Below are 27,394 nucleotides of genomic sequence, written 5' to 3'. Positions count from 1 at the left end.
CATCAACTTGAAAAAAAAGTTATAAACAGAGAGAAATCTGAATTCAAAATTCATTTTTTTTTTAAAAAAAAAAAATTGTTTGGTTTCTTTTTTCTGTTTTGGAACAAATCTAACACTCATATAGAGTGGAAAAGGGAAAATGCGCATAAAAGCTTTGATATTTCTGAAAAAATGAGGGGATATTCCTAACGTTCATAATCACCTATATATGCTTGGACTTGTCTGTGACTTATCCACAAAACAAGATGTACATATTTCTGGTCAAGCTGCAAGTGTGTGCGTGTTTTGGAAACGGGTAAAAATTGGATATACAATTTTCTCGTGATACTTATAAAGTGAAGAGTCTGTGCAAGTGTCAAAAGCCAAAGTCATATAAGTTTTGTATTTTGTACGGCTTGTAGAGATTTCCACTTTAGAAAATGTGAAGTATCACAAGATATTATCACAAACAGAAGTGGAACATAGGGGCTTGCAAGAAAGAAAATAACCCAGACAGTTGGTGTCATCAAGAGTGCTAGAGACGGTAGCCGAACATGCTTGCTTGTTTACTTGAATTAAAGTGATTTTCGCTCCAATGGGGCATGTATCACTGGTTTAATCACGCACCTCGTGATTTTTAATTACTCCTGGGGGAAGGAAAGAGAGCCTCATCCCCCAGGCTTTTATGTACTCACAGACTACTTTTAAATTTAGCCACTCAGGTGTAGGACTAACTAGTCCTTAACAACCTGACGGAAAGGCTTTAAACATGAGTGGGAATAGTCTCACCACACACTCATTTGTCTGTCCGAGCGTGGTAAAGGAGGAAGAAAGGTGCTCAGCAAGACAGCCATGGATGCTAAGTACTCCCCAAAACGCCAGCCCGTACTTATTTCAAATCAAGTCCAGTTTTTGCTAATGACAATCAAAAGTACCAATAATGTGTTAGCCACCTGTGCAATTAGTTCAAATCTAACGAGTCTGTTAAATTTCCTACTTCCTAACATATCTATCTAATATTGGTACTTAGTGTACATAAAAATAGCCATACTGATCTTATTTAAATTAATATGTCTAAGCGACATATACCAATTTGGTCACTGTTAGGTTAAACAAGTTAAGTTTGTCGCGGTGTTCCAATGGGTCAAGTTTGTTTCGAGAATAGTTTAGTCAAGGAGGGAAACCAAGCCAAATATGGTTCCCTATTTAATAAAAGGCAATCTTTTGGAGCCCTGAAAAAGGCTGTTTTTTTCTGCTAGAAGGTACCAAGTCTCTCTCTCGCCCTCACGATCTTTCCCGCACTCCTAGTCTCATGATTCTTGATATCAGGAAATGCGTAGCCATGATGGGCGGCAATGTAAGCAGCGATAAGGTCTGCTTCTTCGGAAAGAGAAGAAGAACTCTTTGGTATCGATACGACAGTCGACAAAGCCTCTGTCAGGTTCATGCTGCTGCTGCTGTTGCTGCTCTCTCTGCTGTTTCCGAAGTCTGTACTTCTCTGTCCATTCTTCTTTCTCCTTCTTGATTTCCTTCTTGAAGAGCTCTTCTTTCAGGTCTTCAGTGACTTTTAACATTCTCACATTCTCTATCTCCTCTGGCTTCGGTATCAGACTGTGTCTGGCCCTATGCAAATTGAGATAGGCTTCGTTCAACTTGGCTAATCTTGAGCACATCTTCGTAGGAAGATGAGTCGACAATGGATGGGCAGACTGGAGACTACCCCCGGTTTTATGGTCTTTCCGAAGAAGCAGAACTTATCCTGCGAGAAAGCCTGTCGTCAGAGGAGGCCGCCATCTTATAACCTAAAAGATCGACATAGCTTCAAGTTCACAAAAAAAAATAATAATAATAAAAAAAAACATTTCAGGGCTGCCCCATACTCTCGAAAAGAAATAACATTCCATTGCCTATGATATGTTAGTCAGTTAGAAAAAAACAAAACAGAAGTGAGTCTATCAGCACATGATTTCTTTATCTTGGTTAGAAAGTGTGACTCTAAGCCCTTAGTTTCCGTCGCTTATCAAAATTTTTAAAATAGTGATGGTCAGTAAAAAGTGAGTGAGTGTTTCTTTTAGGTCTGTGCGTTTTTTTTGTGGTGATAATATGGATAATGTAAGTTCGGGTACAACGAAATTAAAAGAATTAGGCCCAGAACTCGGTGTGGAGGGAAGAAATATACGCAACGGCAGCGGGAGCAAGAAATGCAGACCCAGCCAGTTAGCACTCCACCCACCTAGAGACCACAAATAACATCTAGTCAACAGTCGACTATACCTAACAAACAACCCACCCCGGAAAGAGTGGTGGCAGAACAAAGGGCCAATTATGTTAGACAAACGGTATGGCAAACTCAAACTCAATTATCGGAGGCACTACGTTCTTCTCTCACTTCGATACTACAGGCAATCCCAGCTGAAAGAACAACCACAACAACAATAACAGCGACAGACACCATAGAAGCGGATTTGAAACTATCTACCTCAACTGAAGAATTAGTATCAGAACCAGAAGAGGAAATAGAGGCTGTTGAGGAGGAGGAGGGGGACAGTGACCCTCGTTGAAAAGTACACCGAAATGGGGCTAGATCAAGCATTGTATGACGTCAACAAAGCAGAGCAGTTTATAAGAGCCATACAATACGTTGCCTACAAATCTCTACACACCTTTAAACCAAGACCTTCTCAATGGAAATTTGGAGTGAGAGTTCTCTCCCAATTCTACAGACAAGCCTACACTGGATACCCCCTCATTCAACTGGTAGAAGCCGCTGCTTACATTGCCGCCCATCATGGCTACGCATTTCCTGATATCAAGAATCATGAGACTAGGAGTGCGGGAAAGATCGTGAGGGCGAAAGAGAGACCTGGTACCTTCTAGCAGAAAAAAACAGCCTTTTTCAGGGCTCCAAAAGATTGCCTTTTATTAAATAGGGAACCATATTTGGCTTGGTTTCCCTCCTTGACTAAACTATTCTCGAAACAAACTTGACCCATTGGAACACCGCGACAAACTTAACTTGTTTAACCTAACAGTGACCAAATTGGTATATGTCGCTTAGACATATTAATTTAAATAAGATCAGTATGGCTATTTTTATGTACACTAAGTACCAATATTAGATAGATATGTTAGGAAGTAGGAAATTTAACAGACTCGTTAGATTTGAACTAATTGCACAGGTGGCTAACACATTATTGGTACTTTTGATTGTCATTAGCAAAAACTGGACTTGATTTGAAATAAGTACGGGCTGGCGTTTTGGGGAGTACTTAACATCCATGGCTGTCTTGCTGAGCACCTTTCTTCCTCCTTTACCACGCTCGGACAGACAAATGAGTGTATGGTGAGACTATTCCCACTCATGTTTAAAGCCTTTCCGTCAGGTTGTTAAGGACTAGTTAGTTCTACACCTGAGTGGCTAAATTTAAAAGTAGTCTGTGAGTACATAAAAGCCTGGGGGATGAGGCTCTCTTTCCTTCCCCCAGGAGTAATTAAAAATCACGCGGTGCGTGATTAAACCAGTGATACATGCCCCATTGGAGCGAAAATCACTTTAATTCAAGTAAACAAGCAAGCATGTTCGGCTACCGTCTCTAGCACTCTTGATGACACCAACTGTCTGGGTTATTTTCTTTCTTGCAAGCCCCTATGTTCCACTTCTGTTTGTGATAATAACTTGTGATACTTCACATTTTCTAAAGTGGAAATCTCTACAAGCCGTACAAAATACAAAACTTATATGACTTTGGCTTTTGACACTTGCACAGACTCTTCACTTTATAAGTATCACGAGAAAATTGTATATCCAATTTTTACCCGTTTCCAAAACACGCACACACTTGCAGCTTGACCAGAAATATGTACATCTTGTTTTGTGGATAAGTCACAGACAAGTCCAAGCATATATAGGTGATTATGAACGTTAGGAATATCCCCTCATTTTTTCAGAAATATCAAAGCTTTTATGCGCATTTTCCCTTTTCCACTCTATATTAGTGCTTAGATTTGTTCCAAAACAGAAAAAAGAAACCAAACAATTTTTTTTAAAAAAAAAAATGAATTTTGAATTCAGATTTCTCTCTGTTTATAACTTTTTTTTCAAGTTGATGGTGCATGACAGATTACATTCGCCTACCTTTCCAAAGTGAGAGACATTTCTTCACATGTCATTGCCTTTGTTAAATTCGGTTTCATTGGTTAGTTATCGTTAATCTTTAATTTTTTAATGCATTTCTTTTTGATAGAAGATTTAAGGCTTTCTGGTGTTGTAACGGTATTTATGTTGTTTAGTCTGTTGATGAAACTATCTATAGCAAAGTGCTTAACATTTTTCAGTTCTTGTTTATTTTTTATTTCAAGCTCTACAAAAGGAGACCAAGTTTGTCTTGAAAGAGGATTGAAACTCTAAATTACACGGCGTGAAGGAAAACATCGTTGTGTTCATTCTAATCATGCTTGCCGTATCTCTTTGTGTTTTAGAGGTCATATTTCTTCTTAAGTAAATACACGCATCAACAGACAGACAGATTGGGTCATCATCCTTGAGGTTCACTGTACTTTCGGTTCTTTACTTCATACAAGCTCCAAATTTATTAGTTTGAAGAAAAAAAAGATAACATGCCCCTCAATACTGTAACACGTCTGTTCTGACTCTACCGATGTGAGTGTGAGTGTTTATCTTAAAATGTTTAAGTAAGATATAAAACAAAATGGTCAGCTTGAAAACGCGAACCAATACTGTGACGCCCAGTATTTTGATGTGGTAAGAAGAAATGGTACAATACACAAAGAGGGCTTGTAAGTTCACATTCCAGTCTGTCTGCACTGTAATAGTAACAACGCAAGAGCGTAGTGATTATTATGCCACACAGTCCTTGAACAAAACAATGCATCACCCGTTGTAAGCCATTTCATTGGCTATACTTATTTTCTTACCGCGTTCACTTCGAATTGACTTGAGTAGCTATTCACACAGTGACGAGATTGGCCATGCTTTACTGGGTCTATCCTATAGGCGATTTATTTAAAATAATATTTAAAAAAATTAAACTAATGCACGAACAATGGTACAATGGGCGATCCCATGGAAATTGTGTCCGTCTTATTAAAAAATACATCAACATTTAATTTAACCGTGCAGATCGCTAGAACAAACCTCTAATAATACACATTTTGAAAAGTGTTGTGTGACACGGATCGCCATTGTCGCTTGGTGTCTGCTTTCTTCTTCGAAAAGAGATCGTTTCGTCTTGACTATAAAAAATTTAATTTGACTAAGTTTTACGCACTACTTGAACTCATACATTTCGCGTTGTAGGTGTAAGCCGTCGTTCTCAGTTTTCTGGAAGTTCGTTTTTGCGTTTCTCAGATGTGATACTATTTTTTATGGACCGAACAAAATTTCGTTTGGCGTGAATCAGGACTCGTGGTTTTGTGGCATAAATGGAGAGCATTGATTAAAGCTCAGTTATGTCGTCTTCGAAATCGCTGACACGGATTTGAGCTAACACTTCAGGTCTTGTGTGAGGCGACGCGGCACGTCATTGCCTTTTACTTTCTCAATGAAATCGTTTCATCTTATTGCAAAATTACATTTGACTAGGTTTCATACGCAGCAGGTCCCTGTATATAGGGAGAGTGTCTTAGCGTCAGAGTATTCATTCCAGTCTCAAACGATCAAGAAGATGGAAGAGTCAGCACAGATCGACCTGCTGGTCAAATATATGCTAAAAGCCATACGAAAGCATAATTCACAGGCAAAAGTGGCAACAAAACTTACTCTTTTGGTCGTTGATTTGATGAGAGTCATACGAAAGTGTGTAAGTGCTGATGAAGTTTGCTATATCTGCAAAGGTAAATGGGTATTTGTCTCCAGAATACCTGCTTCGTCTAAGAAAGAGAGACAAAAGTCAAGATACCTAATATCGTTGTCAGGAGAAAGGACACTGGGATTCAGATTGCCCTAAGAGAAAAGAGAAGAAACAGAAACAAGACGAAAAAGAGAAGAGGGATTCAGAAGAAGAAGAAATTGAAGATGAGGAAGAACTTGAAGACATGGAAATGGAAAAATTGACAATGTGAGCCGATGCGTTGGCCCTGATGTGAAATTTCATACTACCTTCTAAAAGAGAATAGACCAGAAAGAAAACGTAAGTGTCTCTTGGTCTTGACATTGTATAATAAGGATGGCGTGTTTTGTTTTTACTCACGCTTTATGAAATTGTGCTCTTTCACCTCTCTCTATCCCTCTGGATCATGTTTTAGTTAGAATTGAAATGGAAGGATGTTTTCCTTCACGCACGCTCTTTAGGCATTCAAGTCGGTAAACAATAGTCAGTCTATTCATTCATCATTTTGTGTCTTGATGTTTCCTAAATCAGACACTGATGCCATAAAATAACGGGTTAAATGGGTTTTGTAGTGTTGGGGGTGGGGGTGGGGTGTAGGTGTTTGGCAGAGTTGGTCATTGCAGGTGAGGGCTTAGATGCTTTCATAAAACTTTTTCTTCTTCACTCTGTTGATGGAATATAATGGGTTATTTTCTTCACTCTCTGTTGATAGTATATATAAAGGGTTATTTCTTCACTCCGTGTGGATAGTGTATAATGGTTTTCTTCTTCCCTCTGTGTGGTTAGTATATTATGGCTTTTTCCTCTTCCCTCTTTGAGGATAGTGTATATTGGGTTATTTATTTCTTCTTCCCTCTGCGTGGATTGTAGATATGGGGTTTATTTTTTTACATCTCACCTCCGTGTGGATAGTAGGTATGGGATTTGTATTCTTCCACTTCCATGTGTAGATAGTATATTTGGGGTTTGTATTGTCTCCCTTCTGTGTTGATAGTATATTTGGGGTTTGTTTTTTCCTCTTCCCTGTGTGTGTGTGTGTGTGTGTGTGTGTGTGTGTGTGTGTATGTGTGTGTGTGTGTGTGTTCGCGTACGTTGTGTAGATCGTATATTTGGTTGTTTTTTTCTTCTTCTTCCTCCCGAGTGTGGATAGTATATTTGGGGTTTGTATGCGTTAGCGACGTCGTGTGGATAGTATATTTGGGGTTTGAATGCGTTCGTCTACGTTTGTATGGATAGTATATTTGGATTTTGTATGCGTTCGCGTCCGTTTGTGTGGATAGTATATTTGGAGTTTGTACGCGTTAGCGACGTTGTGTGGATAGTATATTTGGGGTTTATATGCGTTCGCGTACGTTTGTATGGATAGTATATTTTGGGGTTTGTATGCGTTTGCGTACGTTTGTATGGATAGTATGTTTGGGGTTTGTATGCGTTCGCGTACGTTTGTATGGATAGTATATTTTGGGGTTTCTATGCGTTTGCGTACGTTTGTATGGATAGTATATTTGGGGTTTGTATGCGTTCGCCTACGTTTGTATGGATAGTATATTTGGGGTTTGTATGCGTTCGCGTCCGTTTGTGTGGATAGTATATTTGGAGTTTGTACGCGTTAGCGACGTTGTGTGGATAGTATATTTGGGGTTTGTATGCGTTCGCGTACGTTTGTATGGATAGTATATTTTGGGGTTTGTATGCGTTTGCGTACGTTTGTGTGGAGAGTATATTTGGGGTTTGTATGCATTCGCCTACGTTTGCATGGATAGTATATTTTGGGGTTTGTATGCGTTTGCATACGTTTGTATGGATAATATATTTGGGGTTTGTATACGTTCGCCTACGTTTGTATGATTAGTATATTTGGGGTTTGTGTGCGTTCGCGTCCGTTTGTGTGGATAGTATATTTGGGGTTTGTACGCGTTAGCGACGTTGTGTGGATATTATATTTGGGGTTTGTATGCGTTCGCGTACGTTTGTATGGATAGTATATTTTGGGGTTTGTATGCGTTTGCGTACGTTTGTGTGGATAGTATATTTGGGGTTTGTATGCGTTCGCGTGCGTTTGTGTGGATAGTTTATTTGGGGTTTGTATTATCTCCCTTCTGTGTTGATAGTATATTTGGGGTTTGTTTTTTCCTCTTCCCTCTGTGTGTGTGTGTGTGTATGTGTGTGTGTGTGCGTATGTCTGCGCGCCTACGTTGTGTGTGTGTGTGTGTGTGTGTGTGTGTGTGTGTGTGTGTGTATTGGTCTCTGTTTGTCCCTATAAAACTCACTTTATCCCTATCAGATACACTCTACCTACCTACCTACCTGCAGTAGCGTGTATTCAGGTCAGCCACTTGCAACACTGTTGACATTTATCCCCTAGTGTTCAGTACAGTGACGTCACTGACGCTGGAAATTTCGAGACTATAAATATGGACTTGGGGATTTCCCCAGGTTGTAGCTATACATATTTACTAGAGTTCATAAACAGGAACGTCACTCAAGCTGAGGCTATAAAAAGATAGTGGGGTTTTCCAAAGGAATAACCCACAAGTTGTAGTATAAATAGATAGTGGGATTTCATAGGAATTGTAGCTGATTATAGCTATAAATAGATACATGGGTGTTTATCCACGATCGTCACACAAGTTGATATTGTAAGTAGTTACTAATTTTATCCATTTTAGTCTAAACCATTGTAACTTAATTTTCGGGGATATGTTTATTTTCCTTTAAATTCTGGGACAATTTCGTCATTTTAGCGTTACTTTTAGTCACATCCATTTTGTCGTTGAGCATTTCCTTGATTATAGCTATTTATAGCATCATTACAATTATGCAAATTTTTGAACACCCCAGCAAGATTTCAGGTCTTGGTAATGCTTTATATATAAATCTCACGCTTGTACTAGTGTATGTATGTCTCTGTCTCTGTTGTGTTTTACCCTCTACCATGTTCAATTCCCCTTGACGCTATACAGACCCACCATGTTCAATTTCCATATGTTAAATTCCCCTTGACGCTAGACAGACCCAAACTCTATTCCCCATGTTCAATTCCCCTTGTCCCTAGACAGACCCAAACTCTATTCCCCATGTTCAATTCCCCTTGTCCCTAAACAGTCCCACGAACTATTCCCTAATGTTAATTCCCCTTGTCCCTATACAGTCCCAGGGGTTTTCTCCATGTTAAATTTACATAGTCCCTATATCGTCCCAGGGGTGTCTGTAATGCTAATTCCCATCGTCCCTGAATCGTCCCACTTTTCTCCCATGTTAAATTTCCCTTGTCGCTAGACTGACCCAAAATAGATTCCCATGTTAATTCCCCTTGTCCCTAGAGTGTCCCAGCAATTTCTCCCATGTTAAATTTCCATTGTCCCCAGAGTGTCTCAAGGTGTTTTTTAATGGTAAGTCCCATTGTCCCTAGGGTGTCCCAATATACTACTCCTGTGCCATCCAGTGAGACGCGGAGACGAAAAATTCAATGATATAACGAACCGCCACAAATTTACATGCAAACATACATACATGGATACATACATGCATGCATGCATACATGCATACATACATACATACATACATACATACATGCATACATACATACAATACAACAGCTTTTCTCTTGTTTGAATAATAGAACGATCAAAACAGACAAATAACGTTAGAATATTTTGATACATGCGATGAAATATTGAATGCCAATATGTTTCAGTTGCGTTTGACTCTAGTAAGGAGCTGTAATTTTGCTTTCAACATAACAAACAACGGCTCAATATATTAAGAGGTATCTATTGAACCATTTATGATTTTTAAGCTATTTATGTTTTCTTCCTCGGAGAACAGAATTAAAGCTGGTCTTTCTGTATGTCTGTATCATGCCTTTCTTCTATTATGGCAAAATCGACGTCCATTCTTTTGTACTTGTCCTTGAAAAATGCCAGTAAAGGAACTGTTGCGACCATGCACCCGAGAAGGCACCAGTTACTCCACTGAGTGCCTGAAACGGAAAATCACATGCCTTCCGATCAAAGAGAAAAATGTATTTAGATGTATTTAAACATTAAATAACTTAGAAAACAAAACTAAAACAGGTCGCATACCTTTACATACATTCTGAACTGTTTGCATGTTTGAATGACAGAGGCGATGTAAAAACATAATGCATACATATTGTGAAAAAATCAGATCAAAAATAGTATCAAAATTTGTAAGCTGTATGTCTTATTTGTTTTGGGTTCAGAACAGCAATAATGTATTACATCTAAGACAAACGTAGCGAGAAAAAACGATCTAAGACAATAAATTACAACACGTACTAGACATAATATCTAAGGAAATTAATAATAATAATAATAATAATAATAATAATAACAATAATAATAACAATGATGATGATGATGATGATGATGAAATGTATGTAAACAGTCATGCAATTATTACTTTTAAAAAAATTGTCAAAATCTGGCTGAAATACTCACAACACTGCTTTGAGAGGGTTATATCGCGTCATTTAGACCAAATTCCCTACGAGTTATCAGTGACAGAATCTAGTATCTTTGCTTACCAGAACGGTCTATATTTGTGCATCCTTCGTTAGACTAGATTCCTAATATCGCGAGGGATTCGACCGAATGTCCAGTTGAGCAGGAGCAGTTGGCGAGTTTCGCTTTGATTGTATTGCAAACATGACTTGTGATGTGATGTGAATTGTTTTGCCAACATAGTTGGTGTTGCCGATTTTGCGTGAACGCTCATTTGAAATGAGACCGTCTGATTTAGAGGACGATAAAGGACACGATCGCGCGCGCGTGCGTTCCTGTATGTGTGTGTGTGTGTGTGTGTGTGTGTGAGAGAGAGAGAGAGAGAGAGAGAGAGAGAGAGAGAGAGAGAGAGTTTTAGTATAACATACCAATGTTTGGGATCATGGGCATTAAGAGAAATAGGGATCCAGTCAAGCTGAGGGCAAACGACAAACATCCAGACGTTGTACCTTCTGCAATAGGGTAAGAGGTCTCACAAGCCAATTCAAAGAAGAGTGGGATGGTACTGTTGACTAGAACACTACCGGTAATGCAGGATATGTACAGGGATACTGAAACGCAATAAATTATAATAAAAAAAAGTATCGCTTACAATGACAAATCGTTTATAGTATGCTGCAGCTGCACATCACACACACACACACACACACACACACACATACACACACACACACACACACACACACACACATATATATATATATATATATATATATATATATATATATATATATATATATATATATATATATATATATATACCAAAGACTTGCAAAAATAGTACTAGCAGCTGCTTCGCTTGGCGCTCAGCATTAACACGTTTGTATTAGGACTGGTTGGCCTGGTGTCAGGATAATGTGACTTGGTGGGACATCACGATAAATGTCTGCTGCATGAAGCCCCAGTGCTAGACATCACTATAAACTGCTACACTGAATAGTAATGATGTGCGAACAGCCTTCTGTTAAATAATAATAATAATAATAATAATAATAATAATAATAATAATAATAATAATATTATTATTATTATTATCTAAGAGTATATCTTTATTAGAATTTCACAATAAATCCAAGTGTCAATTTTCAAGAATATTTTTTTTAGAATAGAGCTTTGTTTTTCCATTGAATACATAATTTGAATAAATATATTCTAGCCAAAATGAAATAAGGACACAACAATAAGATTGATTTCCGCTTTAGATGCTATTGTGGAAATAAATAATGTTTCCAGTAAGCAAAATATTGTATACTCTTCTACCTGACCAAGGTCCCAATAGCATGTTCTAAAAAGAAAACTATTACCTAATGGAAAAATGCCAATCTGGAAGGTTCCAAATGTTTACAATATAAAATCTTAGTTATTATTAGAAGGTCTGTTAGGAAAATTATAATTAAGAAACTTATAAACACAATGTGTGTAACTCAGACCAAGATAATAATCCTAATGTTTATCCTTCAGTTAGAAAAAGATAGACAATGTTGTTACAAAACTGTTAATGATTTTGAACAAGGTCAGCTATACAATTTTTTTTACCTAACTAAAATATATCATGTCATGAAATAAAAAATAAAATTCTGACAAACAATGCAAATGATAGCAATATAATATATAATCTGCTTTTAGATGACCCGGGTCTATTTGTACTAATACATACACTAGTATATACGGTAACATGTATACACATAATTCTATCACTCATACAACAAAAGAGTGCAACACTCGGTTTTTAATTTGCCTAAGTACTTTTGACATTCATTGAATCTTTGCTAGGAAAATTTATAAAATGTCCAGAAAAACAAGGCGTCAAAGAGAATACATTCAATCTACAAAACTTTACATGAGATGTACAAAACTTTACATGAGATCTACAAAACTTTAACTTTACATGAGATGTACAAAACTTTACATGAGATGCACAAAACTTTGCATGAGATCTACAAAACTTTATATGAGATCTACAAAACTTTACATGAGATCTACAAAACTTTAGCTTTACATGAGATCTACAAAACTTTAACTGTACATGAGATCTACAAAACTTTAACAGTACATGAGATCTACAAAACTTTAACTGTACATGAGATCTACAAAACTTTTGCTTTACATGAGATCTACAAAACTTTAACTGTACATCAGATCTACAAAACTTTTAACTTTGCAAGAGAACTACAAAACTTTCGATGAGATCTACAAAACTTTACATGAGAGTAGAAAAAGCTTAGGCTTTTTTATATAAATATCAAACTATATTTGCACTATTTTGTTTTTGTAATTTTGCTTTGTTTTGCTGTTATCTTAATCAAAGATTACACAGTCAACCCGTTGCTGAATCCAATGCGTTTCAAAAAGACGTATTTGTGTTATTTTCACTTATCGTTGGTACTATAACATTTAAAATAAGAACAGAAATAAAGAAAACATTAATGACCAACTACTCAGTCTAGTAGAACTAAACAAATATAGGGGACAGGTTGGTTGGGTGGTGGAGGTTGGTGTGCTTTTGAAATAGGGCCTGAAGGATTGGATTTTTTGTGGTTAAAAAAAAAACGCATTTTCGCAAAGCTTGTACGGCACAAAGTGGTACTGTATTTTTGAATTAAACTCATCTATTCTACTTTTTTGATAAAATAAATGCACATATTTGTTTTCATTACCCTTCAAAAACATATCTATGAGTAGTTTACATCTTATACAAGCAGACAATTGCAAATCCCTTTAGTAAGGTAGCTAATTTTGTAGCTAACTTTATGACGTAGCTATGGTTGGTGACATATAGCACGATGTACGCTTACCTGAAAGTTTATCTAAACTGGGAGTAATTACCATAAATACTAAAGCCGTTTCAACAAGGTATAAACTCGCACGTAATTAATTTCACTCTCACCAGAATACAACCCCTGCCGATGGTGTGAGGCCTCGCGCTATTTCATGGTCACACAAAGGTTGTCGAATGTTCAGTCCTAATATCCATCATCAAGCCAACTGCCCCAAAATATTATAAGCAAACTTAGATCTCCTAACTCTAACGTTTTCCAACCATTTGTCATAATTTTTTCACCATACACTAAACATTTAACACTAATTCATATGCGGCACGTTTCAACATTTAATACTTAATTCACATGGAATAAGTGTCCACACTAACACTAATTCATATAGATTAAGTGTCCACGTTACCATTAATTCAGATAGAGTAAGTGTCAACATTTAGCACAAATGGATAAATGTAAACATTTAGCACTAAGTCACATGGAGTAAGAATCAACATTTAGCACTAAGTCACATGGAGTAAGAATCAACATTTAGCACTAAGTCACATGGAGTAAGAATCAACATTTAGCACTAAGTCACATGGAGTAAGAATCAACATTTAGCACTAAGTCACGTGGAGTAAGATTCAACATTTAGCACTAAGTCACATGGAGTAAGAATCAACATTTAGCACTAAGTCACATGGAGTAAGAATCAACATTTAGCACTAAGTCACATGGAGTAAGATTCAACATTTAGCACTAAGTCACATGGAGTAAGATTCAACATTTAGCACTAAGTCACATGGAGTAAGAATCAACATTTAGCACTAAGTCACATGGAGTAAGAATCAACATTTAGCACTAAGTCACATGGAGTAAGAATCAACATTTAGCACTAAGTCACATGGAGTAAGAATCAACATTTAGCACTAAGTCACATGGAGTAAGATTCAACATTTAGCACTAAGTCACATGGAGTAAGAATCAACATTTAGCACTAAGTCACATGGAGTAAGAATCAACATTTAGCACTAAGTCACATGGAGTAAGAATCAACATTTAGCACTAAGTCACATGGAGTAAGATTCAACATTTAGCACTAAGTCACATGGAGTAAGAATCAACATTTAGCACTAAGTCACATGGAGTAAGAATCAACATTTAGCACTAAGTCACATGGAGTAAGATTCAACATTTAGCACTAAGTCACATGGAGTAAGATTCAACATTTAGCACTAAGTCACATGGAGTAAGAATCAATATTTAGCACTAAGTCACATGGAGTAAGAATCAACATTTAGCACTAAGTCACATGGAGTAAGAATCAACATTTAGCACTAATTCGTACAAAGCAATTGTCAATATAAAATACTTTGATGATGTTATATGCAGATGAGAGGACGTGATTATCTCAACTTTGGAGATAGGGAAGTTTTCACCTTGAAGACTGCTGTGCATACACATTTATTTCGTATTGCTATTTAATAATTATGTATACTGACGCAGTCTGTACGGCAAGTCAAAGATTGATTACTCTATAACCCGAAGACTTGCTATTTTGTGTGTATAAAAAAAAATGTTTGAAGCTAAGACATGGACCAAGCACAAAGAGGTTTTATTAGTTTAGAAGATATTCCATCTTTAGATCTTTTTCAGAACTCATATTGATGCATTTTTTATACCATAAACATTTTTTTATATAACTGTGATAGTTCTAAAATCGCCTTCAAGATAAATTTTATTTTAACTTTCGAGATTTTAATTTTTGTCTACTGCAGAAACTAAAATTAAATATTGTGTATCCAGCATCGCCCATTTATATGAGGGATACATACATACATACATACATACATACATACATACATACATACATACATACATACAATGACTACATTGTACAATATTACATACATTTTGTTGGCTTGATGACTAATTCTTTTATAAAGTTACAAATTTAATTTTGTACTTAGTTAAAAGGGTGGCACGTGTTTTATATTATTACCATAACTCAATTGTTTTCCAGTCTTGTGAATCATTTTAGAACTTGTTACTTTCATTTATTAAAGCCTTATGTACGATACTAAAAGGTACATTATTTTTGACATGTTAGGTTTGAAGAATCCATGATAATATTCAACTTAACAATCATGCTTAATCGTCAGGACTGTTAAAAGTTTCATTTCACAATTTGCCTCAGTATAACACTGTGTGTCGTGTTTGCGCAAGGGCTGATTGAACACTGAACAAAAAATATACTTGACTGAACTTTGTATGCTAATTCAAACGTTTGTCCGTACGTTTTGAGTAATCATCGATATAATTGTTTGTGTTCTTAATCATTGTTGCTGTCGTCATAACTGTAGTTCTTGTTGGCATCGTTATTTTTGTGCCCATAATTGATATTATTATACCACATAAAAGTAATAGCGTCAATTATTGGTGCACAGAATGTCGCGTGTCGCCATCACGTGATGGTGCCTCCATGTCTTGCTTGATTTGGTACTGTGAACAATGCATTGCCTTGTTTGTGGAAGATATGAAGGTTTGTTGCCTTGGGTTAACAAATTCACATTTCTACCGTACAAGGTTAAGTGTATAGTATTTCTTTCCGCAATAAAATATACCCACCTGTACTTATCGGGATAAACTTCATATATAAAAATGTAAACCAGGTAAAGAAAACTGTGGACAGGGAAAACAAGCAAACCAAGAACAATTTGATTCTCTTCATGAAAATATCAGCAAATCTGAAATGAAAAGGTAAATGTGATCAACCTAAAATAAAAAACGATATCCTCAACATACCTTGCATATCCAATTTGAAATATAATGAAGGTACCTTGCATTACCATCCTAAACATACTGAAGGTTTAATGCATTACCAACCTAACATATAATGAATGTACCTTGCATTACCATCCTAAACATACTGAAGGTACGATGCATTACCAACCTAACATATAATGAATGTACCTTGCATTACCAACCGAAAACATATCTCAAAGGGTCCTTGCATTACCAACCTAAACTATATGAAGATAACTTGCATTACCAATCTTAAACATATACCGAAAGGACCTTGTATTACCAACCTAAAAATACAGTGAAGATATCTTGCATAACCAACCTTAAATATCATTATGGTATCTTGCATCTTTTTGCCAGTCTGAGGCAACATATCTTAAATGTAACTAATTATATTCTAAACGTGACTCTACATATTATTGTGCGATACATTGTTAATTGTTCTAAACATCACATTAAGAAATGTTTTGTGACATACTCTATGTATTTGATACTGTTATGTATATTTAATTTGCTTTGTTTGCTAGTTATTTTTTTAATTTTCAGTTTCATTATATGCTACTGTGATGCAACATTGTATGACGGAATTAACCTTGTCCAAAAGCAAGTCTATTTTCTACTTGATCAGAATTATTGTTTTTTTTATAGTTTATTTTGTAAACATTAAGCATTAAGAACGTTCTTTTATACTAGGCAATCTTCGTTTTATAAAATATTACTTGTGACCTGAGGTCAAGAGGAAGATTATATAACCTTGTTACTGATAAGATTATTTATTCGTGCTTTAAGATCTAGCAGAATCAATTTGTTTTATTGTTGTGACAAGTAGTTCATTTTAGGTTGGAATTTATTTCTTCAAACTATTTAATTCAGTGAATATTTTCTATGGAACTACACATGTGCTCTGATAACATTCTTCGAAACAGAGAGTCTTGGATTCATAATGAAATACAGACAAAAGCAGATATTCTCGGATTATATTATCTTGATTCAACAAAAGACTGTTGGTACATCAATACTTTACAAGCCATCACAGGCACATCAACACCTTCAGCGTCGGACTTAATTTGGACTTCCATTAAAGTGTTTTCAGAATTTTTATATTCAGGAGTTGTGCCTGTAATTCTAGGATTATTTTGTGATTTCCTTCGTAATACCGTAAGTTATTTTTTATTTTCATTTTGTATTCTAGGGAAATAATTATTTGTTGGCACAACTTTGAAAAATCAAGCATCTGATAAAACGGATCAGAAGTCCTTATCTTTTCCTACATGTACTTATTGGAAGAAGAAAGGGCATGTTAGTTTTCATTGCTATAAGCTGAAAACTAAGCAACTGAGTCATGACATACCTATTCCAAATGCTCTTATTTCTACGAGGTCAAGGTCACGGACATGTATTGAAAGCAATACATTTGTTGGGTCAAACAAACCCCAGTGTGATATTATTATGGAGAATTATGAACCATTCATGTTGAAGGGTTCTATATCACTCAGGGATGATTCGGCCAATCATATCCCTATTAACATTTCAAGGGGCACAGGAGTTTCCCACAGTCTTTTATTATCAGGTAATTTGCCTTCTTCTTGAGGAGTCTGTTTCTAACAAGAGTGTTCTTATTCAGGGAGTAGAGTGCGGCTTTATTAATGTTCCTCTCCATTGTGTAAATTTGTCTTCAGTCTTAGTCTTCGGACCAGTGAAGGTCGGAACAGTGTCGTCTCTACTCATCAAGGGTATTCAGTTATTACAAGCAATGACCTAGCTGGAGATAAGGTTGTGGTGAATCCACTTGTAACTTACAAGCCTTGTTTGGACCAAAAAGTCGATTCTATTGAAAAAGGAATCGTTGATTTATACCCAGATTATGCAGTTACCAGAGCTAAGGAAAAGAAAGTTCCCTGAATGATGTTCATCAGGAAAGTATTCCTTTTGCTGCCATGTGAATAATCAGGATTTTGATGAGGTCACTTTTACTCCTGTTTTGGATCAATCAGAAGGTATTGGTCACATATGTATTCTTTAACTACTCATTCTCTTTATTGCAATCAGGGTGACAAACGAGAATCACTTGTCAACGAACAGGAAAAAGATCCAGATATATGTTTGTTTCAGAGGGCAGAGATGAAGCCACATAAGTACCGTTTGTTATTTTGTTAAAAATGGGGTTCTTATGAGAAAATGGTGACCAAGAAGGAGACCACCTGAAGTACATGCTGGTGACGTGTGGTCGGTAAGCTGTCAAATTGTAGTTCCAAAATGTATAGACAGGAAATGCTTAGTTTGGCCCATGAATCTCCTTTGGGTGGTCACTTAGAGATCAATAAGATGTATCACAAAATCCTGAATAACTTTTATTGGCCAAGAATTAAAAGTGATGTTTGTAAATACTGTAGATCTGTCATACGTGTCAAATGGCAGGAAAACACAATCAGTAGATACCTATTCCTGCATTTGACGAATCATTTAGCAGAATAATGGCAAATTGTTTCGGTCTCTTACCTAACAACAAGTCAAGCAACCAATAGTTGTTGACCATAATGTGTGCGTCTACAAGATTATCAGAGGTAATTCCCCTGAGGCATGCTAAAACTTAAACAATAGTAAAGGCTTTGGTAAAGAGTGTTTATTACTCAATTTGGCATATTCAGATCTGTCCTATCTGATCAAGGGTCTCATTTTATGTCTGGAATGTTTCAGCAAGTTATAGATAAAGTAGGCATCCAGCAATTCAAGGCATCTGCCTGTCACCCTGAAATCCAAGGGGCTTTAGAAAGATTTCATCAAACTTTGAAAATTGCAAATCGGTTATATTGTTTTGATACTGGAAATGATTGGGACAATGTAATAATTTACGTTTGTTTGCTGTTAGGAAATCAGTTAAAGAAGTTTTAGGATTCATTCCATTTTAACTAAATTTTGCACATACTGTGCGTGTACCATTGAAATTGTTAAAAGAAACTTCTTTCTAAAGAAGATACAGAAATAAATATTCTCGATTATGTTTGCAATTTTAAACACAAGTTATCATAGATTGTGAGGTTGCAAGAACTAATCTGAACTCTACTTAAAAATGAAATATCCAAGCCTGAGAAAAATACAATGGAAGGGAGTTTTCGTCTTGGTGATAGAGTTCTTACTGTCTTGTCCATGCCAAACAAAATCCTCTTCAGGCTACTTACTAAAGACCTTACACAGTTTAAAAGAAAATAAGTGATTTAAATTATATCACCAATACTAATGGGACAAAAACAACGTTGCCATATAAATATGCTAAAGGAGTACGTTGATAGAGATAGCCCTGTTAATCATTCAGTACAGTTTAGTTGTACCTGTCCCACACAGTGCAGATTTAAGCGACAGAATGCAATCGGACTGTAGTAACGCTGGAGTAACCAATCTTTTGAATTAAGCAATCATGAATAATCTGGACCATAAACTTTCACATCTGCAGCAAAAGTAATGAACAAACTAAACGGATTTTAGTTGAATATGAGCACTTGTTTCTGATGCTTCAACACAAACAAATATAATCTACCATAAAGTTGAAATTTTAAGATTCTGCACCTGTGAAACAAAATCCGTACAGGATGAACCCTCTCAAACAGCAATGTTCGAAAAAAGAAATTTGATTTAGAATGATTTCATAGAACTTAGTAAAAGTAACTGGAGTTCACCATGTATACTGGTTCCGAAACCAGATAACACTTTCCGCATGTGCACATATATGTGAAGGTGAACAGTGTGACCAAAACAGATCTATTTCCATTGCCAAGAATCGATGACTGTTTTGACAGAATTGAAAACGCAAAGTATGTCATAATATTTGAACTTCTGATAGGATTTTGGCAAATTCCAAAGGAAATTTCGGCATTCGCAACTCCAGATTGACTTTATCAGTATAAATTGAGGCCGTTTGGGATGAAAGGTTCGCCTTGTACATTTCAACGTTTAATGAACATGAATGTGTCTGGTCTAGATACTTGCAATGCTTACGATGATGATGTCATCATTTACAACGACACCTGTAAAGATAGCATGGAGACAATTTGGAAATTATTTGACAGGCTCAATGATGCAAAGTTGACAATTAGTCGTGCTTGTGTTAAATTTCTTGGACATATCACGAGTCATAGACACGTTATGTCTATAAATGCTAATGTCAAGACTATCTATGAATTTCCTGTGCCTATCAATAAAAAAAACTGATGCGACTTTTAGGTATGCCTGGATACTATGGGAAATTTTGTTCCAATTTTTCTATAATTGCTGAAACCCAACAAATTTATTCAGAAAGAAAATCAGTTTCATTGGTCTGAAAAAATGTCAGGAGGCTTTTGATAAGTTAAAGGCCATACTTAAGAGTTAACCAGTTATCTAAGCTCCTGTTTTTTACTTAAGCTTTAAAGATGAAAAGTAAACTTGAGAGATCATTTAGGTTGAGTTTGATGTTGCAGAAATACAATATGCCATAAGGCATGTTAAGGGAATAGACAATTTAATAACAGATGCACTATCATTTATATAGAAATATTATAGTGCTTCTTTATACTTTGTGTTATTCATAAGATTTCATTTTATATACAATTGTATCATATGTATATTTCCCTAAAGTAAAATGAAATCCTTATTGCGTAAATCGTGCTTTTTCTTTACTAGGGGATGTGTTATGTATATTTAATATGCATTGTTTGTTATACTTTTATCTTTTTAATTCATTATATGCCTATGTGATGTAGCATCTATTATGTAGGACTTCACTTGGTCCAAAATCAAATTTGTTTTCTTCTTGATCTTTATTATTGAATTTTTCGTTTGGTTTTTTTTTTGGTAAACATTAAGAACTTTCATTGATTCCATTTTGAAACACAAAACTAATTGTGACCTGTGGTCAAGTGGAAGACTATATAATCTTGCTACTGGAAAGATTATTCGTTCGTGGCTTAAGGTCTAGCAGAATCAGTTTGTATTATTGTTGTGACCAGTCGTTCATTTTGGGCTTGAATTTATTTCTTCAAATTCGGTAATTATTTTCTCTGGAAATTCAAACGTGCTCTGATAACACCCTTAGTAACAGAGAGTCTTGGATTTATAGTGAAATACAAACAAATGGATATATTCTCGGATTATATTACTGTGATTCAACGAAAGAATGTTGGCACATCAATACTTTACAAGGCATTTGAGGCACAGGAGCACCTTTAGCGTTGGACTTAATTTGGATTTCCACGAAAGTTTGTTTATAGCTTTTACATTCAGGACTTGTATATGTAATTCTATGATTATTTTGGTATTTAGTTCGCTATGCCGTCTGTTCCTTGTTTCATGTTTACTTCTGTGTTCTATGGAAATAAATTATTTGTTGAATTTTACAAAGCTTGATGGATTCCACATTTTTCTTTAACTTATTTGAAGAGTAAAGACTCGTAACAATGCTATATACTGTTAACTGTTCTCGAGGTGACATTAAGTATTTTTTGCGATAGTAATTTTTCTAAATGTCACACTAAATTTTTTTGTACGATACACTTTTAATTGCTCTAAAAGTCCACTAAATATTTGTATGAGTTACAATGCTAATTATTTTAAACGTCACACTGACTATTTTTGTGATACGCTTTTACATGATAATGTTCTTTGCGATTTGTTAATTATTCTAAATGTGGCATTAAGTAGTGTGTACCAAAAAATGCTATGTGTTCGTGACAAGCTTCATAAATGTTCCAAATCAAGATGGTCGACACATGGGTGAACCTTTCTTTTGGTGACCTCGCTAAATGGCGATGCATTGTTTTCTTTGAATACCAGAAAGTTAACAACTATAAAAAAAACTTCAATAAGATTGAAAACAGTCTAACTGCATTGAAAGTTCAGTATATATGGTCAAATCAAACATGAATATCCATCTAAAAGTAAAACTACAAAACATAACGATTACAGTAGTATTTAAATTTAATTAAGGGAAGAGGAATGCAAGAAATGTTTATAAGTTCTATGCATCAAGTAATGATAATAATGGCTAAGAAAAACAGTTTCCATATTTGTTCACTATAATGTACAAATCCCTAATAATGTATTGTTTCACCGCTCAAGTCTTTATCAAACGATATAAATTATTGCTCGAATTTTTATACTGCTTTGTTATTCAACATATGCAGTAAATTATAACACATCAAAAGCTGTACCTTCCTATTATCATCCCAGCTATTGCTCCACCTAGGCTTCCGTAGAATCCAAACCATCCGGCCTCGGTCTGAAAACAGAGTCAGTCTCATGGAAGTTATAGACGATTTCATATATTGTTTGATAATGCATCACTTATTGTGACTAACACAGACTAGAGCATAACTTAACTCCCTAGCACTATTGTATGTATGCTTTCATTTGTATGCTAGCTAACTACTACTTTAAACCTGGCAATGTGTTCCATCCAGAGTACCTGGCACGTTACATAGATGCGAGTATTTTGTGACAAATAATGTAAATCCGAATACCATTTTTCCATTTCATCAATATTTTATCTGTCTACCATATGTTCTTGTTGAGCACTGAAACATGGAGACAGTCACTGGATTTGTTTGTGATATTGGTTTGCTGTTGTCCTAGTCCAGTATTGCGTCTTTCATAGACTTAAGTGGATTCCTTACTTACATTAGGCATGAATACAGGTAAAACTTGTAAAACAAAATGAACCAATTAACATGATTGACATCTGTCCTCAAGGAGTGAGATTTCAACAAAACCTGAGCAATAGCGACATAAAATGTCACCAGCCAGATGGTGTGATATTATCCTACATTTTGATCTCAACCATCCGTCACACAATGAGGAACACTTTCATTAGTGATAAAATTGCAAAAGGCATAGTTGCTGTTAAAATATATCTTAGCAACATAAACCTGACGGATTGGAAACATAAAGTGACGTAATTTATGTATATTGTCATTCCTCCAGTATGTTTGTTGGCGCTATTGTTTTGAGCTGTAGAGCCAAGATTTGAAACTTTGAAATAGTTTATCTTAGTTTTCAGAGTACTAAGCAGGTTAATGACCTAGGGCATAATAAAACAAAATCCGATTGTGTTTACTCAATAAGGGAATGCCAGGCAACCCGTCATCATTAATGGATCAAACGTATGACGTTACAATATAATAAACATACTCCATCGTGCAGCTTTAGTTGTGACTTCTCTACCCATTTCTGATTATTTTATCTTGTGTTTTCTTTACAGATCCATCTTAACAAAGTCTGACAAATATTGCAATCTAATCTGAAAGACATTTTCTCTTCTGCGTCGTCTTCAGCTTGTAGTTGCAGTAATGGTACTTATAATATTACTATCAGTACACATACTTATAATATTACTATCAGTACACTTACTTATAATATTACTATCAGTACACATACTTATACTATTAGTCAGTACACATACTTATACTATTACTGTCAGTACACATACTTATAATATTACTATCAGTACACATACTTATAATATTGCTATCAGTACACATACTTATAATATTACTATCAGTACACATACTTATAATATTACTATCAGTACACATACTTATAATATTGCTATCAGTACACATACTTATACTGTTAGTCAGTACACATACTTATACTATTACTGTCAGTACACATACTTATAATATTACTATCAGTACACATACTTATAATATTGCTATCAGTACACATACTTATACTATTACTATCAGTACACATACTTATACTATTACTATCAGTACACTTACTTATAATATTGCTATCAGTACACATACTTATAGTATTACTGTCAGTACACATACTTATAATATTACTATCAGTACACATACTTATAATATTACTATCATTACACCTACTTATAATATTACTATCAGTACACTTACTTATAATATTACTATCAGTACACATACTTATAATATTACTATCAGTACACATACTTATAATATTACTATCAGTACACATACTTATAATATTAGTCAGTACACATACTTATAATATTACTATCATTACACCTACTTATAATATTATTGTCAGTACACATACTAATAATATTGCTATCAGTACACCTACTTATAATATTATTGTCAGTACACATACTAATAATATTGCTATCAGTACACATACTTATAATATTGCTATCAGTACACATACTTATAATATTACTATCAGTACACATACTTATAGTATTGCTATCAGTACACATACTTATAATATTACTATCAGTACACATACTTATAATATTGCTATCAGTACACATACTTATAATATTACTATCAGTACACATACTTATAATATTGCTATCAGTACACATACTTATAATATTGCTATCAGTACACATACTTATAATATTACTATCAGTACACATACTTATAATATTGCTATCAGTACACATACTTATAATATTACTATCAGTACACTTACTTATAATATTATTGTCAGTACACATACTAATAATATTGCTATCAGTACACATACTTATAATATTGCTATCAGTACACATGCTTATAATATTACTATCAGTACACATACTTATAATATTACTATCAGTACACATACTTATAATATTACTATCAGTACACATACTTATAATATTACTATCAGTACACATACTTATAATATTGCTATCAGTACACATACTTATAATATTACTATCAGTACACTTACTTATAATATTATTGTCAGTACACATACTAATAATATTGCTATCAGTACACATACTAATAATATTGCTATCAGTACACATACTTATAATATTGCTATCAGTACACATACTTATACTGTTAGTCATTATACATACTTATAATATTGCTATCAGTACACATACTTATACTATTACTGTCAGTACACATATAATATTGCTATCAGTACACATAATTTTGGTGTAGCTGAAATGGACATTGAAGTGGTAATAGTAGTTGTAGTAGCAATGGTAGTAATAGTAGTAGTGGTAGTAGTAGTAGTAGTAGTAGTAATAGAAATGGTAACAGAGTTTTAGTCATTTTTTTTACAACACCTTACTTTAAATAGTTAGGCTTGGGGTTTGGTCAAAACATCGATCGATATCACTGTCTTATGTAATTCTTTTATCATAACCAAACACCGTACAATAAATGTTTGAAACAAGACGATAGTTTCACATACGTCATCCCTAAATGGTTAGGATTCCTTGCCTAGTAACTAAATATAAAGGGTGAATTTACTACCTGCATGATGTACACATAATTATGTAATCACTGAAACGGTTCATGTTTATCAAATGGGAGAACAATTAAAGTTAGGATCACTTACTTGTGTGACCCCTACACAGTGCTTCTTTATTACCTGTGTTATCCCTAAAGGGTTCAGGTTGACGTCCAGCACACTCCCCCACGACCCGTAAATGCCCGCTGGGATAGCAAATGTGAAGGCGATGTACCAGAACAACTTGTATCTTGGAAAAAGGTAGCATTTAAAAAGTAAATAAGTTCATAACATCGAATAAGGGAAAAAATACAAATTTTATCTAATGTGTTTTTTTTAAACAAATAGCTTGAATTGATAGTTTTACGTTACGCCAAAGTCTGGCATGTGTGAGGCACGAAGACAGACTAATAAATCCACTTAAAAGACAGACACCGTACATTTTGAATATATTTAGAGAAATCTGTCCCTGGTAAGATACATCTGAATAAACATGAAGAGAGAGAGAGAGAGAGAGAGAGAGAGAGAGAGAGAGAGAGAGATTATCTGTGTGTACTTAGTATTAAGTCTTTGAATATAAGGCTATGAAGGATAAACTAGCATAACTGCTTTACGTCATGAAGGAGGTAGTGTCATATTTGCTTTATTTCATGAAGGATATAATGCCATAACTTCTTTATTTCATGAAGGATGTAATAGCATAACTGCTTTATTTCATGAAGGATGCGATAGCGTAACTTCTTTATTTGATGAAGGACGAGGTATCATAACCTCGAGAAAATAGTTGGGTGAGTTGAATAGTTGGATAGGCAATGAACAATTGGGTAGATGATGAATAATTGTGTTGACATGGAACAGTTGGGTGGAGGATGAAAACTTGTGTAGATATTGAACAGTTGGGTAGAAGATGAACACTTGTGTAGATATTGAACAGTTGGGTAGAGGATGAAAACTTGTGTAGATATTGAACAGTTGGGTAGAAGATGAACACTTGTGTAGATATTGAACAGTTGGGTAGAAGATGAACATTTGTGTAGATATTGAACAGTTGGGTAGAGGATGAACACTTGTGTAGATATTGAACAGTTGGGTAGAAGATGAAAACTTGTGTAGATATTGAACAGTTGGGTAGAAGATGAACACTTGTGTAGATATTGAACAGTTGGGTAGAAGATGAACACTTGTGTAGATACTGAACAGTTTGGGTAGACGATAAACAGTTGTGTATATCTGGTTCAGTTGTGTTGGGAATGAATGTAAACAAAGATCAGTCGTTTTGATGGCCAAACAGTTTTTATTTGACGTTATGCGTTTTCGTATTTGCGCTCCTTGAGATAATTAGCATCAATCTGTTTGGGTCGTTGTCGTATATAAAATGTATTTCGGAAAATGCTTCAATGTAAAACTTCTACATTTTCAGAGGACGTGATATCGTCCAATTATTAAGTCCCGATTTTCAGTTGGTACTCAATGTATATGGTGAGTTCGTTGCATTCATGTAGCTCCAACCATAGAACAGTATGTCAATATTAGTAATCCTTCAATATTATGCCTATATAAAATTGATCAAAACGATGATGGATATTTCACTCTAGGGGAGGTAATTTTTAATGGAAATTAAACATATACACAAATTAATTACCTGATTAATTTAAAAAATCCCACTTTGAAGTCATATCGTTTTAGACTGGCAGTGATGCTAGGGGGCTGGGGTGGTTTGTCTGGAAAGTATACAACCACAACCAGAAACAGGGCAATAGTCAAGCCGAAGTCTGAAATGATATCACACTATTGACAGTGCTTTTGTAGAGACAAAAGTCCCCCACAGAATTACAGTACAATAAATACATTAATACGTGCAAAACTACAGTCAGATTTTTACAAAACTCTACTTGGTTTTAAATGAGATTTCTTTTTTCAGTATTTATTGAGACACTGGAATTAGCTTGAAAATAATCCAGTAAAACGAAAGCAAGATAGTTTTCATCGTGGCAGTTATCTATTGTTTTGCTGTTCAGGTGTTGTTTGTAAGATAAAAGGGAAATACATCGTTTCAAAGGTTTTATTCCAAGAAAATATTTTTTTAATAACAAGTCAGATGATAAAATGTGTCATCATATTATAGATCTAAAGATAATATTGGAAACTTTTGTTGAACCTATTATAAAGATCTTGTGTTCTAAGAAGAACGAGTCTCTCAGTAAAATGAAAGAAAGACTTTATCCAATCATATTGCGAAATTTGATAGATTTGTGCGAATATGACCCATAGATAGTTGTACTATTGTGTCTGAGCC

General features: G+C 35.0%; 1 protein-coding gene across 1 annotated transcript in view; it reads right to left on the bottom strand.

Moving 5' to 3' along the window:
• Positions 1-9,586: 9,586 nt before the first annotated feature.
• LOC149799014 (solute carrier family 49 member 4 homolog) overlaps positions 9,587-27,394 on the bottom strand; it is a 39,504-nt gene continuing 21,696 nt past the window's right edge. Inside the window, exons 6-11 of the mRNA XM_089958119.1 lie at positions 26,741-26,870; positions 25,240-25,348; positions 22,098-22,165; positions 15,739-15,857; positions 10,723-10,905; positions 9,587-9,810 (exon numbers count right to left, since the gene is read on the bottom strand). Coding sequence (XP_089814245.1) covers positions 9,659-9,810; positions 10,723-10,905; positions 15,739-15,857; positions 22,098-22,165; positions 25,240-25,348; positions 26,741-26,870 — 761 coding nt within the window. The 3' untranslated portion in view covers positions 9,587-9,658. The remainder of the gene's footprint in view (positions 9,811-10,722; positions 10,906-15,738; positions 15,858-22,097; positions 22,166-25,239; positions 25,349-26,740; positions 26,871-27,394) is intronic.

Source organism: Sinohyriopsis cumingii, chromosome 5 (genome assembly GCF_028554795.1).
Source record: "Sinohyriopsis cumingii isolate HCF-2022 chromosome 5, ASM2855479v2, whole genome shotgun sequence".
Lineage (NCBI taxonomy): Eukaryota > Metazoa > Mollusca > Bivalvia > Unionida > Unionidae > Sinohyriopsis > Sinohyriopsis cumingii.
This window is presented reverse-complemented; position numbering and strand designations above follow the sequence as displayed.